The sequence below is a fragment of the Monomorium pharaonis genome, chromosome 10 (genome assembly GCF_013373865.1).
Source record: "Monomorium pharaonis isolate MP-MQ-018 chromosome 10, ASM1337386v2, whole genome shotgun sequence".
NCBI classification, from domain to species: domain Eukaryota; kingdom Metazoa; phylum Arthropoda; class Insecta; order Hymenoptera; family Formicidae; genus Monomorium; species Monomorium pharaonis.
The window spans coordinates 17,161,259-17,177,419 of NC_050476.1; the positions used below are offsets into that span (position 1 = coordinate 17,161,259).

The 16,161-nt window shown below is 26.7% G+C and overlaps 1 protein-coding gene and 1 long non-coding RNA gene across 5 annotated transcripts; both read right to left on the reverse strand.

Annotated features, from left to right (window-relative positions):
• Nucleotides 1-618: 618 nt before the first annotated feature.
• Nucleotides 619-2,215, reverse strand: LOC118647605. Its single transcript, XR_004964794.1, has 2 exons — nt 1,116-2,215; nt 619-1,024 (listed from the first exon to the last, which is right to left on the reverse strand). It is a non-coding gene; the product is annotated as an uncharacterized LOC118647605 (long non-coding RNA).
• A 9,985-nt stretch (nt 2,216-12,200) lies between these two features.
• On the reverse strand, nt 12,201-15,650 carry LOC105840875 (venom allergen 2). Of its 4 annotated transcripts, none has more exons than XM_036292810.1 (6): nt 15,505-15,650; nt 14,838-14,970; nt 14,390-14,486; nt 13,238-13,293; nt 12,575-12,701; nt 12,201-12,478 (listed from the first exon to the last, which is right to left on the reverse strand). In XM_036292810.1, exons 2-6 carry the CDS (start codon nt 14,883-14,885, stop codon nt 12,381-12,383), a joined length of 426 nt encoding a protein of 141 aa, XP_036148703.1. In that variant the 5' UTR covers nt 14,886-14,970; nt 15,505-15,650; the 3' UTR covers nt 12,201-12,380. The 4 variants fall into 4 exon arrangements, with proteins under 4 accessions (XP_036148703.1, XP_036148699.1, XP_036148702.1 ...); XM_036292806.1 differs by having other exon boundaries at nt 14,390-14,498; XM_036292809.1 differs by having other exon boundaries at nt 12,584-12,701; nt 14,390-14,498; nt 15,505-15,649.
• Nucleotides 15,651-16,161: the final 511 nt, after the last annotated feature.

Sequence of the window (16,161 nt, forward strand, 5' to 3'; positions counted from 1 at the left end):
TGCTAATATATAGAGGAAAAGGTAGTAATATGGCCACCCATTTATATGTTATTTAATAACTTGGTTAATAATCAATGTTTTGAGTTGAAATTTTACGATTGTATACATCAAAGTTATTCATTAGATTTTTAATTCAAATTTATAAAATATTTATTGTATTATATATTATTTATAAAAATATAACAATACTACATAATGGGCCGAAGAAAAATAGGGAGGGTAACCCACACAGAATATTTAATAGATATCTAATGAATATCTACATATCTATATGGTATCCATATCTACTATAGATAACTAGTAGACATGTAATAGATGTCTTAAATGTCTATATCTTCTGAATAACTAGCGGGGATATCTAATGGATATGCACACATATCCACGTCCACCAAACAGCTATCAAGGATATCCATTAGATATTTACGTGTTGTCCACATATCCACGTCCCTCAATTTTTGAAGACATTTTTCATAATCTAAATCCAACTAAAGTTAAAAAAAACTATTTCGTTTGGTTCTGGTGGTGCGGGAAGAACTATTTGATTTCCTTTACATACAGCATCTGTTATTTTATCCAATGCAATTGTAAAAATGTCTTTTTTCCTTTTTTTTTCCTTCATTAGAATCTAAAACATAAAACAAAATTTTCCTTAATTCTTAATTATCATTTGACATGTTTGATCAATTTATTATGTTTTAATTGTACCTGTTTGGATACTTTCTGCATTATCTTCATCATTTATTAAAGATAAGTTTAAATCACAGTCATTATTTATATTAGACACTGTACTGCAATATATGTTATATTTAATCAATAAATATTTCTAATGTATAATTATTTAAAATAAAATAAAATATACTTACACTTTTTGAAGACAATAATCTTTAAAAAAACTTATCAAATAGTAATGAGGCCATTTTTGGCCTGTATCTTTTCTAGCAGATCCACTCGGTCATTGTTCTGATTGTATAATTTTGCGATATGTATCATGTAGAGTTTTGAACTTTCTTTGTACTTATTTTACCTATAAAGTATAGATCAAGTATTATATAGAAGTGTATATAATAGATAAATTTGTTACTTTGTTAAATATTTTTTATATCATTTATACTCACCATTTAATGCCACAACAATTTCAGACCATAACCGTTGTTTTATTGTATATCTGCGATCCACCAAAGGTAAAGAGTAATCTCATAATGGTAGGCGCTTTTGCACTTCAAGAATTAATAATTTTTTATTGTCAAAATTTAAATTACTTCCTGTATTATTATTTAATTTTTGGCGTTTAGATATTTGTTGTAAAGAAACTTTTTGTTTCTTTTTTGTGATATTTGTACAATGTCTAAAAAATTATTTACAAAAATTATTTTTAGAAGAATATTTTTCTATTCAAACAGCTTTTTTTTACTTACTTTCATTGTTATCATAAAGTGGCTCTGTACTACTTGTTCGGCATTATTTACATTGCTTCGTCTGAGGAGAGTACCATTATCTAAAATATATACAAATTATTAGTACGTCTATTTCAGTAAATATGAAAAAAATTAAAATGTTATTTACATTTTGATTGCATGCAAACACAACACGCTTTCTAACATAAATATTAAGAATGATTTAAACTTATCTTCAGCGCATAATAAAAATAACACAATAAGTATTTAAATAGATAAAAAAATAGCAAATTATTTTTTTCAAATATATGAACATAACTTTAAAAAATGCTTTTAATATTCTAATTTTAATCAAAAAAAATATATTTTTACAAATAAAGTAGAAAATATAATAAATACTACATATTAATAAAATAGAATATTCTCCATCACCATAGCGTACACACTTACTGAACACACACCTGCTACTGGATAAAAATATAACGTATCTGGATCAAATGTATAAGAATTATATCTTTCTAAGCAACTATGTGCTGCAATATCCTTTTGATCACATATTTTTTTACATGTAATTTACATGTAATTATTTACATTCACATGTAATTATTTACATTTTTTCAAAATGTAAATAACATTTTAATTTTTTTCATATTTACTGAAATAGACGTACTAATAATTTGTATATATTTTAGATAATGGTACTCTCCTCAGACGAAGCAATGTAAATAATGCCGAACAAGTAGTACAGAGCCACTTTATGATAACAATGAAAGTAAGTAAAAATACGCCACATGTTTGAACAAGCTCATAATCCTAAAAATAAAAAATAATACATTTATTAATGCATGTTTTATTTTATGTAACATTATTTTATTATATAATTACAACTTAAAATCAATACGAAAAATTTACTTTATATAAAGATACAAAGTGTACATAATTTCAATTTAAGCAAAACTTTTAATATTATTACAGCACGTGATTTTTATTGTATTAACGTATACAACAAATTTTTGAATATATTGCAATATACTTCAAGCTTATTTAGCAACAATAGCTAGTATAACGTGTGTGTGTGTGTGTGTGTGTGTGTGTGTGTGTGTGTGTGTGTGTGTGTGTGTGTGTGTGTGTGTGTGTGTGTGTGTGTGTGTGTGTGTGTGTAAGAGCGCGCGCGCGCGCGTGTGTACATAACCAATTCTTATATAATATGTCTATGATTGAGATAACTTCCTAATTTCTAAAAATATATTTTTTAATTGTGTATTCAATTTATTTTATAGGATGTATTAAATAATAAATTTATTTATTATTTTCGTATTCTACTCAATATGCAATATTATAAAATTACATTTAAATCAAAATATATATTTAGGATTCTCACTTCTTATATTTTGCTCTTTAATAATAAAATATTATTTTAAAATAAAGCTTAATTAGACTATATTTTACTTACAGCTAATTCCATTTTGATTGAATAACACTTGCATACGACCAACGTAGAGATCAACGGTTAACCTGTAATGACCTGCAACAATGCGGCTTGACTGTTTGTGACCAGTGACTGCTTTTGTTACGCTTTTCAATGTTTCCAAATAATTTTTATCAATTTCCAATAATTTTTATTTCCCAGTTCAAGCGCAAATGGCGCCACAAATACTTCTCTCTCTGGGTTTGACGCTAAACATATGCGCTGAAGCTGGGCAGATCCAGCTTTTCTTTCTTGACGCTAGTGTCAAGTCAAAGTCACGTGATCACGTATGATGCTAAAACGAGCGTCTCATGAATTCGCACCTTAATACATACAGGGATGCAGATAATTTAAATGTATAGTATTATAACATAGATAATATATAACATGCATAATATACACAGATGATATAAATAAAATGTAGTATGATATAGTATAATTACTTCATACATGCTATATACGTAAATGTCAATTTTATTGAAAACTTATTTTAATTAAAAAAAATTTTTTTTTAGAAAAATAAACAGCATAGTTAAATAGAGGTATTAATGCTGTAAAACTTTCGTATAAAACATTTTTTTTTATTCTGTTTAGTTTACGAGATATGTCGAGAAAAGGTAAAAATATCTCAACTCTTGGAAGGGTGGTTTCAATCCTTTAAACCATTTATAAGCCCAAACGGAAAATTTTCTGATTTTAATAAAACTTGGCATAAATGTAGAGAGGTAAATACATTAATTTAGAAATTTTCTATTTTGATTCAAAAACGGGTGAATTTGAAGGGGTGAAACCATTCTTTAAAGTTGAGACATTTTTGCGTTTTCTCGATATATTTCAAATTAAACAAAATATAAAAAAATGTTGCATACAAAAGTTTTACAGCATAAATACTTCTATTTAACTGTTATTTATTTTTTCAAAAAAAATTGTTTCTAAAAAAAATTTTTTTTTTTTAAATAAATAACATAGTTAAATAGAGGTATTTATATATACTATAAAACTTTTGTATGAAAGATTTTTTCATATTTTGTTTAGTTTGCGAGATGTATCAAGAAAACGCAAAAATGTCTCAACTTTGAAAGGTGGTTTTACCCCTTCAAACCGTTTATAAGCATCAACTAAAAATTTCTAAATTCATATATTTATCCCCTCTACATTTATGTCAAGTTACATTAAAATCAGAATTTTCGGGTTTGCGAGATCCCCTTGTAAGTCCCTGGACGCGATGTATGCCGTCATGTCAGAGAGTTTGCTCTGGAGGGGAAGATGAGTATTCAATAGAATTCATTTAGGCAATTAAAACATTCTGTTTCGTACTTCGTCAGTAACTCCCTATCGATTCATATATGACTTATGACTATTCACTCGAGGTCTAAACTGAGCATAGTTCTTTGTAACCAATGTATTCAAAAGACTACAGAAGGTTTTGACTTTGTACTCGCGGCTAGTAGACATGTGACAAGCACGAAACGACTTCATTCTACTCTTCTTTATATATTCTAATTGTTCAGAATATAAAAAGTTATACGAGCTTTTCTCTGTAGAATATATCGAGAATACCTCAGCAATATATAATATTTATTCTGGAAAGAGATTAGTGAAAGTCTAACGATGTTTAATTGCCAGTATTTGTTTGTATTGCTATTAGTGGCATGTATCTGTTAAAACATTTAAAAATATATACGCTATTTCTCAATTGTTCTCAATGTTGAACTAAAAGTTAGACATATATGTATAAATATGTTAACCAAACATATTAATGTATTTTTTCTACAGTATTTAATGACATTTTGTGTTAAGATACATATATATATTTTTCATTTAAAGAGATATGTATTGTGAATATTTTAATATACAAGGCGTATTATTTTAAGGTTACTGTCTATAAAAATTTCAGAACTCTCCGGAAGCCCGCCTCACCTGTATTATATTTTTTGAAAAACTTATACAAATAATATTTTTTTCTTCCTTACACAGTTATAAATTATTTTAGTTAAGTGTTTATAAAAAAAAGATACGTATTCGCAAGCTAACAAGAGGTCAACATAAAATACAATTACTCCTACAGAAGCCGAAGCAATACTGATTTATACTGCAAAACGTATTTGATTTAACAGTTGAGTTATCAACTTTTAGCGGGGAGTCTCCATGACTCAACATTGAGTTATTCAATATCAAGAGGCACGGTAGTGCCTCGTGCCAAGTATACACGCGCGAAGCACTGCCGTGCCTCTATTTATGCGAGACGCCGTTTGCGAGATTCCGTAGATTATTGGATCTCAATAACGGCTGAATCGATTGATTTCTAAATAAGCTTAATGGATAGCTTGCATCCGATTTATATAACAAAAGTGTTTTTATTTTTCCGCTACGTGACTTACGAGCGAAAATATCGCTATTTAAAGTTTCGCATAAAGAGTAAAATATGAAATATTTTTAAGAAACGTCGTAGTCATTATTATTATTATTATGGTCGTCGTCGCCCAGGACAGATGGTAGAGATTTGTACTTTTGCTTTTCGCGCGATAGATGGTTATGAATGTGACAGGGGCACAAGAATTGACAAAAAGTGCATGTTTGTGTCCGCGGAAGAACAGAACGAAAAATTATGTGTCTTGATTGGCGGTCGAATCCGCCTATCGAGGTAATGGTTAATCCGCGGCGAATTTCACGGCGGTGATGTGACAGTTCGTGGTTAGTGACATGTTGACGTGCGTATAGTAAAAGGCATAATTTTTATATTTCCAAAAGTATCTCAGCCACGGATCTCATGGTTCACCCTGATTTGCATTCAATAGAAGTATCAAAAATAAATGTATCCTAAATTCTGCAAATATAAATTAAAACAATATTGCGTAGTTTAAAATAACTTATTAAATTATATGTATATATTATATATATATATATATATATATATATATGTTAAAAATTATTATAATATTAATTCTCACAGATCCTCATCCTTGACGAGCCTACATACGGTATCGATCCTGAACACAAAAGGCAGATATGCGATTTACTTATGGTAACTGATTTTCTTTAAGTAGATAGTTTTAGTATAAAATATGTAATAAAATATAATAAAGAAATTGTATGAAATATGCAATATCGTTTTACAGGATATAAGAAAAGACAAGACAATACTAATGACAATAAATTCCATGGAAGCTGCAGATTTTCTTGCTGATAGAATCGCTATTAACCAGATAGCACGCGGACGTCCTTAGGGCGTCCTCAGGACGTCCAGGACAGACTTCGTGGATATCCTGAGGACGTCCTGATTTTATCCCGGAACGTTCTCAGGACATCCTGAGGAATAGCAAACGAGCGCCACTTTTTAGTCCTCAGGACATCCTGAGGACAGTCCACCGGACGTCCTAAGGATACCATAGGATTTCCTCAGGACATCCTCAGAAATAGCAAACAATAACCACTTTTTGTCAGATTTTTTAGATTTTTTTTAGGATTTATGATAAATGTATCGATTTTTTATAAGAATTGAAACGTTTCTCAGAAAAATTTAAAAAATAAAAAATTCCGATCAATTTAGAAAATTTTTTAATATTTCTAAGTATTTTTAACAGTTTTTGAGAATTGAAAAAAAACTTTAACAAAAAATTAAAAATTCAAATTATTTCTACGATAATTTTCTAAGAGGAAGAAGACTATAACATAGTATACATGTTTCAGCGACAGTTGTACCTGTTAAAGCATGTTTAATCTCTCTACCCGAGAAAATAGTCACCTATCCAAGTATCGCCGACGTTGCTTGACTTCGAAGACCATACGCATCCTAACGCTTTGTGATGATCCATGAGTACTTCTTGTTTATGCGTACATATTTGTTATAGATCATTACAATAGATGTTGTCAGAAGGATGAAATATGTATATTTAACTTATATTTTTATGAATAAATATGAAGTTTTAGTTTTTTATTTATTTTTACATATGCGTGCAAAATAGCATGTGGAATAACTTATTAAATAATTTGTTTTTGCTCTGTTTGTATAAAATTAAAAAAATTTTTTAATGTCATTTTTTAATAATTTTTTAGTATTATTAATATATACCACATTATTTCGATAAGTGTACTTTCTTTATGTTCTATTTTAATTTACGTTTCTTAGAGATTTAATTAACGCTTTTGTCACTCTTTTATTACATTATAATTCACTTTTCCTTTACACTTGATTTACGCTCTATTAGTTGTAGAGATAAAAGATATGATATTATCTGGATGTAATAGGATATCGTAAGATATTATAGAATATCTTACAATATCTTATAATATTTTAAGATATTTTTAGGGGAAATATATTAATGGGACATCATATGATATCTTAAGATATTTTACGATATTTTTGTAGGATATCCCGGGAGCTACTCATTGAGATATCCGTGGGATCGCCTTCGTCTGTCTGGGATAATTTGGGATATCCTCAGGATAAAGTGTGCTGTGTGGGTTTTAAGAATAACGTTTTCAGCTAGCATACATATATCCTCAGGACATCCTAAGAATGTCCTCAAGACATGAGTAAAATTTTAATTTATATTAATACTATTACAGAATCTAACATTCTAAACTTACTTTAGAAGTCAAATTTATACATAAAATATTTATATAAAATATTTACAATAATACAACTATTATATCCTGACAAGATTCCAGGACATCCCAGGACATATTCAGGATGATCCTGAGGACGTCCTGTGCTATCTGGGTATTGTAAACGGAAGGATTAAATTAATGTTATGGCGATGCTGGACTGCCTCTCAAACTTGATCGGGGTCGATAATGTAAAATAATTCGTGCACATCATTAATGAGATTTCGTATATATTTCTTTTATAGATTTGAAAATTCTTTTCCAGGATTAAAGTACACATATTAACATCTATCTGCGAATTGGACTTTATATCGAAAACAAAAAAAATTTTTTTTTATTGCTCTACTTATCGACTTTTTACGTGTATGTAACCTAAAATTTTGTTTCGCAATTTCATCTCAATTAGGCACTAAAATCTAATTTTCGAAACTCGACACTGTTTTTATCGTCTACTAGTCTGTGAATACGAATTTTGTAAGTGTACAAACTGTAGATCTTTTATATTAAGCAAACATATTGTTATGATGTGACAGCAAATTAACAATTTTTTCCCACTTTTAGTAGAAATTCTACTCCACAGACTGGTAGCAATGCGTATTCTTTTCTTCTGGAGAAGGATTTCCAAATCTATAAAAGAAATAAAAAGATATTGCGAAACAAAAATTACTATTTTTTGTCGGTAAAACAGACAACTCCAGCATCCCCTTATGGGTCGAAAATGTATCTAAATCGTCGATACAATAAGATTTAACAGCTCTCTCTCTTCTCTTCTCCTTTTCCTCTCTCCCTCTTTACGCGGCAGTGTGGCTTGGGCTCACCGAGTAGGGTCAATTCCTTAGGTATAAATGTTTATTTCCAACGTTTATTTTTAATTTGAAATTATTAACAATAAACTCACATGTATATATATATATATATTTATATATATTTATATATTTAACTAAAATATAATATTTTTATTTATAAAATTATTTAAAAACCATAATTATTATATTATTTTATTTTTTAGTTGTCAATAATATCGGCAAAATTCGCTGTAACATCTGACAGCAAGTTCCAATCGACTAAAAATTTTATATACAAACTTTCTAATGATGTAGAAAAAGAATCCAATAGAGATGCCGCGACACAATTGCAAATATTAAATTAAATGAACAATTAAAGTTAAAAAATTATGAGTATTTCGACAAAATTTGCTGTAACATCTGACAGCAAGTTGCGATCGACTTAAAATTTTATATACAAGCTTTCTAATGATGTAGAAAAATAATCCAATACGAGCAGTCGCGACACAATTGCAAATATTAAGTTAAATGAACAATTAAAGCAGTTTCATTAGAAAGCTTGTATATGAAATTTTAAGTCGATCGCAACTTATTGTCAGATGCTACAGCAAATTTTGCCGAAATACTCATAATTTTTCAACTTTAATTGTTTATTTAACTTAATATTTGCAAGTGTCGCGGCTGCTCATGTTGAATTTTTCTTTTACATCATTAAAAAGCTTGTGTATAAAATTTTAAGTCAATTGCAACTTGCTGTCAGATGTTACAGCAAATTTTGCCGAAATACTCACAATTAAAATTTAAAATTGTCTTAAGAATATCTATATATTGCAAAAAGAAATGAGATACTTGTTACTACAAAATAAGTGAAATCCCCACAAAAATTACCTTCAAAAATGTATTTTTATACAAAACGTTCTCAAAAATGTATTCTTGTAAAAGAACAAAAAATATATTTTCTCTACAAAAGTAATGATATGAAGAAAATGCGCCAACTATTAAAATAGATGTTCATACGAATTAGAACATCTACTTTTACAAATACTTATTTGTACAAATATTACAAATAAATATTTTAATACAAATAAATATTTTACTACAAAAACTTGGCGCCGCTAAACCGAATAATTTAACTAGCTCTCTTTCTTTTTCTTTTGTGCGTGCATGTAAATGTGTATGTGCATATGTGTGTGTGTGTGTGTGTGTGTGTGTGTGTGTGTGTGTGTGTGTGTGCGTGCGTGTGTGTGTGTTTAGTATATAACTTCGTTTATAAAAAAGCAATTTTATAGTCTATTTTCATAGTTGGCGCATTTTCTTCATTACTTTTATAAAGAAAATATATTTTTTGTTCTTTTACAAGAATACATTTTTGAAAACGTTTTGTTAATTACCCCACAAAAATAACCTTTTCAAAAAAAGATAAAAAAAGCGCCAAGTATACGCGCGCAAAAAACCCCTCAAAAATGTATTTTTGTTATACTTGGCGCTTTTTTAATCTTTTTTTGAAAAGGTAATTTTTGTGGGGATATTAACTTACAATTAGATGTTAAAATATTTCGAACAAAGCATTTTTGAAAAAAGTATTTTAAATAAAAGTTGTACAAAATTACAAAAAGGACTAACAAGTAAGTTATTTTAACTGTTCCCACTGTTGGTCGAGTTTAATTTTTTTAATAAAAATGTCTATCTTATATTGCAAATGTGTATCTTACTAAAAAGACATAAAAACATTTATTCTTAATAATTTTTTGTTAATTCTTTATATTAATTAGCGGATAATTCTTTAGTTGGTCTCGCCTTTATTGGCCAAAATATGTATCAAAATAAAAATCCTATGTCCTTTTGAGCTACTATGATTCATCATTTTGAATTCAACACAAATTTTATCTCATTTATTAAACATATCAAGAACTGGTGAGTGTTTGTTTATTCAGTTAGACCTATCATGAAACCATTAAAATAATTGTCTATAATTGCGTAATTGTTTATATCAATTTTAATAAAAACTGTCCTAATATCGGTTTTTTTATACTGTTTAAATTTTACCTCATAAATTAGCATTAATGAAAAATATTACAAATTATTACAATGATGTAAAAAAAACAAATATTATTTTTAAAAATTAACAAAATTAATTTAAAAGTAATTAATTTATAGATTTTTTAATAATTTTAATTTAAATTATAAACATTTATATGCAAACGTTGAAGTCGATGCTTTACGATTAGTATGTAAGAAATTACGAAAATATAAGTTTCTGAGAAATTATTATTTAATTATTCAATCAACTTAAAATGTATGTATTTTTAAGTTCTCTTTAATGTAACATAAGTCAATAAACATTTAGTCAAAACAGAATTTGTCATTATTTACTATGTACAAGTAAATGTGGTGAATCGTAAAAAAATATGAGCAGCAATTTTTTTCAATTTGCAAAAGAGGACAAATTTTTTTGCGCTCTAGATTATAATGTCTCTTTAAGCTTATCAATTGAGAACATGTAAAGTATTTTAGTTAATCGTGAGTTATAGAATTTTTTTAATAATGTAGGGTACATAAATTTTTCATTAATTGCGTAAAGATAAATAAAAAATTATTTATGTGCATATTTTTTGTACTTTTAACTTTATTTTTACTGATAAACATGTAAAACTGCAATATCACTATTTGAATGTGCAATGATCAGTGAGACTTTATATTGACTACGTTCAACAAAAGCAGCTTTGCAATTGTTGTAAAATTCTCCAACACGATTGGTTCTTACCTTTAGTTCCTGTTAGATCTAAATATATAAATTAATCATATAAAAGATATTTACAACTGCCACATCGCTACATTGTCCATTGAACTCAGCCAATGTTTTGACAGCGATAGTTATATAAATGGTTGCTATTATGTAACTACACTATTTTAAAAATTAAATTTTTTAAACGTTTTTATTAATTAAAATTAAGAAAGATACATGTTTAAAAAATAAAAAGAACTTTATTTAGGATTACAATTAAAAAGATTTTAAACTGCATACAGTTAGAAATAAGTGTGTGAATATCACACTGATGTGTGTCTCTTGTTGAATAAAAATTTTTAAAGAATGTGTTAATGTGACACATTTAACGTGTAAATTATAAAAATTTATACATTCACAGATTTCTTAAAACGGGAGACACTCATCAATGTATGATATTCACACATTTACGTCTGACAGTATAATTAAAACCTCCCAGCACGTTATCAGATTGTATACACAATTAAAAGTAAATCTGTCATATACATGTGTGAATATTAATATTTCATACACTGAAGATGTTCAAATAATAATGCGTCACATACGTTTAACGAATGAATTTTTAAATGTTATTTACTTGTGTCTCAATTGAACGTATAAAATGCTCTGCAAAAATGTGTAAACGGAATACACTTTAACGTGTAAATTTAGTTATTGGTTATTAATTCAAACGATAATGCGTAAATTAGTCAAAAATTGTAGTATTTAATGCTTATACATGTGTAACGCTTTTATAGATGTAAATATAACATATTTTACAAAGTACACACACTAATCATTTATTACATCAGCTATATAAAATATATAAAGGAAAGGAAAAAATATATTAAAGAAGGAAAAAGAAAGAGAAAGAAAAGGAAGAATCAGTAAATAGTATATTGTATAACAAGTACGGTAAATCGGCTATTGCTCCTAAGTGCGTTCACTCGCATAAGTGAGCAATAGTCAATCCACACATGTTACATACAATATTTTTTATTACCTGTGCGTCGAAGTGTGGTTTTTCAGTATGAATTGACGAGTAATAAAAGGACCATTTTCAAAGCACAGATAGTAAAAAAGATTGCATTTATTACCAAACAAATTAAAATAATGCTATCTATGTATTTATCGTTATATGAAAATTGGGATTTAATAAAAATAATCTGTAAAAAAGTAGATACCTTTATGCACTGTGGTTTATTGTTAGCATAACATATTAATTCAAAACGCTAATAAGAAATACAATATAGGGCTATAATAAAACAGAAATATTTTATATTTAAAATTGGCATAAAATAATGATTATTTAGTGTAACTGCACTGATACTTTCAACAGGTCTTTCTTTATGCGTTTTCTTTTATTTTTGTTGCTTAAAGACGTCTGCTAAACCTTTTCTTATCACACACTCTACTTCATCTTTGCTTTTTTCTTTGTCGGATTCTGATTTTTGATTTGCTATAATTAAAACAGAGCAAAACAGAATTATTTCAGATTTTGATTCAAAATTTCATACAATTTTATTACAAATAAATATTTATTTTAAAAATATACGTTGATTACTTTTCTCCACACACTCCAAGATTATCTTCTTGCATAAAGCCACATCATTAAGATCAGAGATCAGCTTGTCACAAAATATAAGAGCATTTTCCTTCATCGCTACACCATTTTTATCAATCTAGAAAATATTTACATAATATTACATAATTACATAATGTTTTGTTATTAAATAGTTCAGCTTAAAGTTAAAAATTTAAATTGTTAAATTATAACGTTATTAACTTTACATTATTAAATTTACATGACTATTTTAATATACGTATTGTCGAAGCAAGTACTTTATATGATTATTGTTTATTTAAGTTTATGCATATTTTAACTTTCTTTGATTTAAATATACTTAAATTTATTATTTTATCTTCTATTTTGTTTATTCAATTAAAAAATGTTGTTTTTAAATTAAATTTTTTAATGTTAATTATAAAATTAAAGTATATTATAGAATTATATATGAACTTATAATCAAATAAGTAAAATTTTATTAATTAAAAAGTTTAATTGTTCTATTGACATGTATGTGTTTTTATTTTTATATAATTTATATATATATATATATATATATATATATATATATTATATATATATATATATATATATATATATTTTATATATATATATATATATATATATATATATATATATATAAATACTTACTATGCCATACTGTGATAATAAACAATACCACACATCAGACCTTATAAAAAAATCCTCTATAAAATAAAACAGTTACGTAAATATAATTTTAAATGATTTTTTACAATTAAATACATAAATAATACCCATTAATATTCTAATATAATTTGTTCATTAAGAATCAATTTTTATTCCTTTAAAGTTGTTACACGGAAAGAATTTTCTCTTAAAAATTACTCTGAAAATTGTGGTAATTGTAGGACAACGTAAACCTTGAAGAATTTTACTATACTTTTGACAAAATTTATTAAAATTTTAATAAAATTTGACAAAATTTTGTAAATTTTACTATACTTCTAACAAAATTTACTAAAACTTTGCCCAATTTTATTAGAATTTTAGTAAATTTTAGTAAAAGTATTTTAAAATTCTTCAAGGTTTACGTTGTCTCACAATTACCACGATTTTCAGGGTAGTTTTTAAGAGAAAATTCTCTCCGTGTAGAAAGCGGTCGGTTTCAACTGCTGAATTGATAAACAATTATTACAATTGTACACTCAAATAACTTAGTTTATTTAAAATCGGTATAGATCGCCAAACAAACAGAAAATGATAAATAAAAATATGGTGAGCATACAAGTAAGCTCACACGCATACAAGAGCAGTGACCGATGATTAAGCAAGACCAATAATAAGATAGAAAAATAAGAAATAACTAGCCTTCCGTCTGGAAGAATTAACATGTACCGATTGTAACTAAGAGTTAGGCACAAGCACACATAGATCCGCTAGTTTAATACAAATGAGGTTTTCATTATCCTATATACTTATCTTAATATTTATATTTTTAGGAAGATGTTATTTTGGAATGTATTGACTAAAGTATAACTTGAGACTCTAATAATACTATTAAAAAGTAAAATGACGTGCCACAGTTTAATTATAATACATAAAGTAGATTTAGTACCAAACTTTTTTATTAAAAAAAATTGCTGATTTAATTTTGTTGAATTTATAAATGTTGGGAATAAAAAGATAGATATTCATAATAACAAATTTGATCAATAAAACTTGATTTAGAGAAATATAATTTGTTTTAAATTTTCTTGATTAAATAAAACCAATTTTTGATAATTTAATATTTACTGTTTTATCATAATATTTCATACTCACTCGGTTCATTTTCACACTTTGGCAATGTTTTTGCACATTTTTCTAAGTCTGGACGCAATTGTTGAACGATTTCAGGATCAATTGCGTAAACGACCGTCTGAACAAATAACTAAAGAAACTTATTATTTTTATATAAAAAAATATAAATACATTTGTTTTAATAATTATTAAGTATGCATAATATTTTGTTTAGCTACAACAAATAACTAATATAATATTGATATAGTTATATAAAGAATATAATTAAAATATAAAATGCATTACGTATCACATGTATATATAATGCATATATATAATGCAATATACATTTATGTATATTAATACATATATGTATATTGCATTATATATATGTACATACATCTGTAATAAGTATACTTAAAATTTTAATTTAATAAATTTGTAATTAATGTATTTAAAAGATTACAGAACGTTTTGGTTTTGTACTCACGGCTAGTAGACATGTAACAAGCACGAAAGACTGCATTCTGCTCTTCATTATATATTCTAATTGTCAGAGTATAAATGTTGTACGAGCCTTTCTCTATAGAGTGTATCGAGAATACCTTAGCAATATATTTATTCTGGAAAGAGGTTAATCAAGGTTTAACAATGTTTAATCGTCAGTTTTTGTTTGCAATGCTACTGGAGATATGTATCTATTATATGAAAAATTAAAAAATGTTATAAACAATTTTTTAGTCGACGAGCTAACAATTCTTTATTAAGGCTTTAGCTCACAACGTTTTGAATAAAGAATTGCCAGTTTGTCGACTGAAAAAATGGTTTATTCCTGCTGTTAATTACTGGCAACAATAAGTTAATTTCAATTTCTGGTTGATTATATACGTTATCTCTTAATTATTAGACTAAAAATTAGACATATATATATAAATACGTTAAGCAAACATATTAATACATTTTTTCTAGATTTGGCATATATGTATAATTTTTTAAATTTGAAGATATGTGTACTGTAAATATTTTTATATACATATCGTTTTATTTTAACACGTTTTCGGTCTATAAAAATTTTAGAACTTTCTTCGGAAGCCCCTTCCCCTCCCTCGATATCATATTTTTTTTTAAATACATACAAATAATTTTTTTTCTCTTACACAATTATTAATTATTTTAGTTGTGCACATAAAAAAACGTATTCACAAGTTAACAAAAGGTCAACATAAAACACAGTTGCTCCTACAGAAGCCAAAGCAATACTGATTTATAGAGTAAAGCGTAATTGATTTAATAGTCGAGTTTATTGACTTTTATATAGCGGGGAGCGTGACTCAACAGTTGAGTTATTCAATATGTTAACTCACAATTAAACGTCAAAATGTTTCGAAAACAAAAAATTTTCGAAAAAAGTGTTTTAAATAAAAGTTGTAAGATTTGAAAAGAGCTAACAGGTAAGCGACTTTGACTGTTTTCACTGTTGGTTTCCAGTTTAATTTTTTTTATAAAAACGTCTATTACATATTGAAAATTTGTATCCTATTATAAAAACATAAGACAATTCTGTTTCTAATAATTTTTTATTAAACCTTTGTATTAATTAGCGGATGATCTTTTAGTTGGTCTTGTCTTTATTAGCCGAAATATGTATCAAAATAAGAACCCTATGTCTTCTTAAGCCATTATTTTGCATTCAACACGAATTTTTTCTTATTTATTAAATTATATGAAGAAAAATATATTAAATATATTTCTTGAGTTTTTGATTATTCAATTAGATAATCACAGTAGTTAAAATAATTGTCTATAATTGTGTG

Coding starts and splice junctions, on each gene's coding strand:
- LOC105840875 (XM_036292806.1), bottom strand. CDS start 14,885: ATGAAGAGCAGAATGCAGTCTTTCGTGCTTGTTACATGTCTACTAGCC. Junction 14,499..14,837: donor TTGTTACATGTCTACTAGCC/GTGAGTACAAAA, acceptor AAGTTTCTTTAG/TTATTTGTTCAGACGGTCGT. Junction 13,294..14,389: donor AAAGTGTGAAAATGAACCGA/GTGAGTATGAAA, acceptor TTTATTTTATAG/AGGATTTTTTTATAAGGTCT.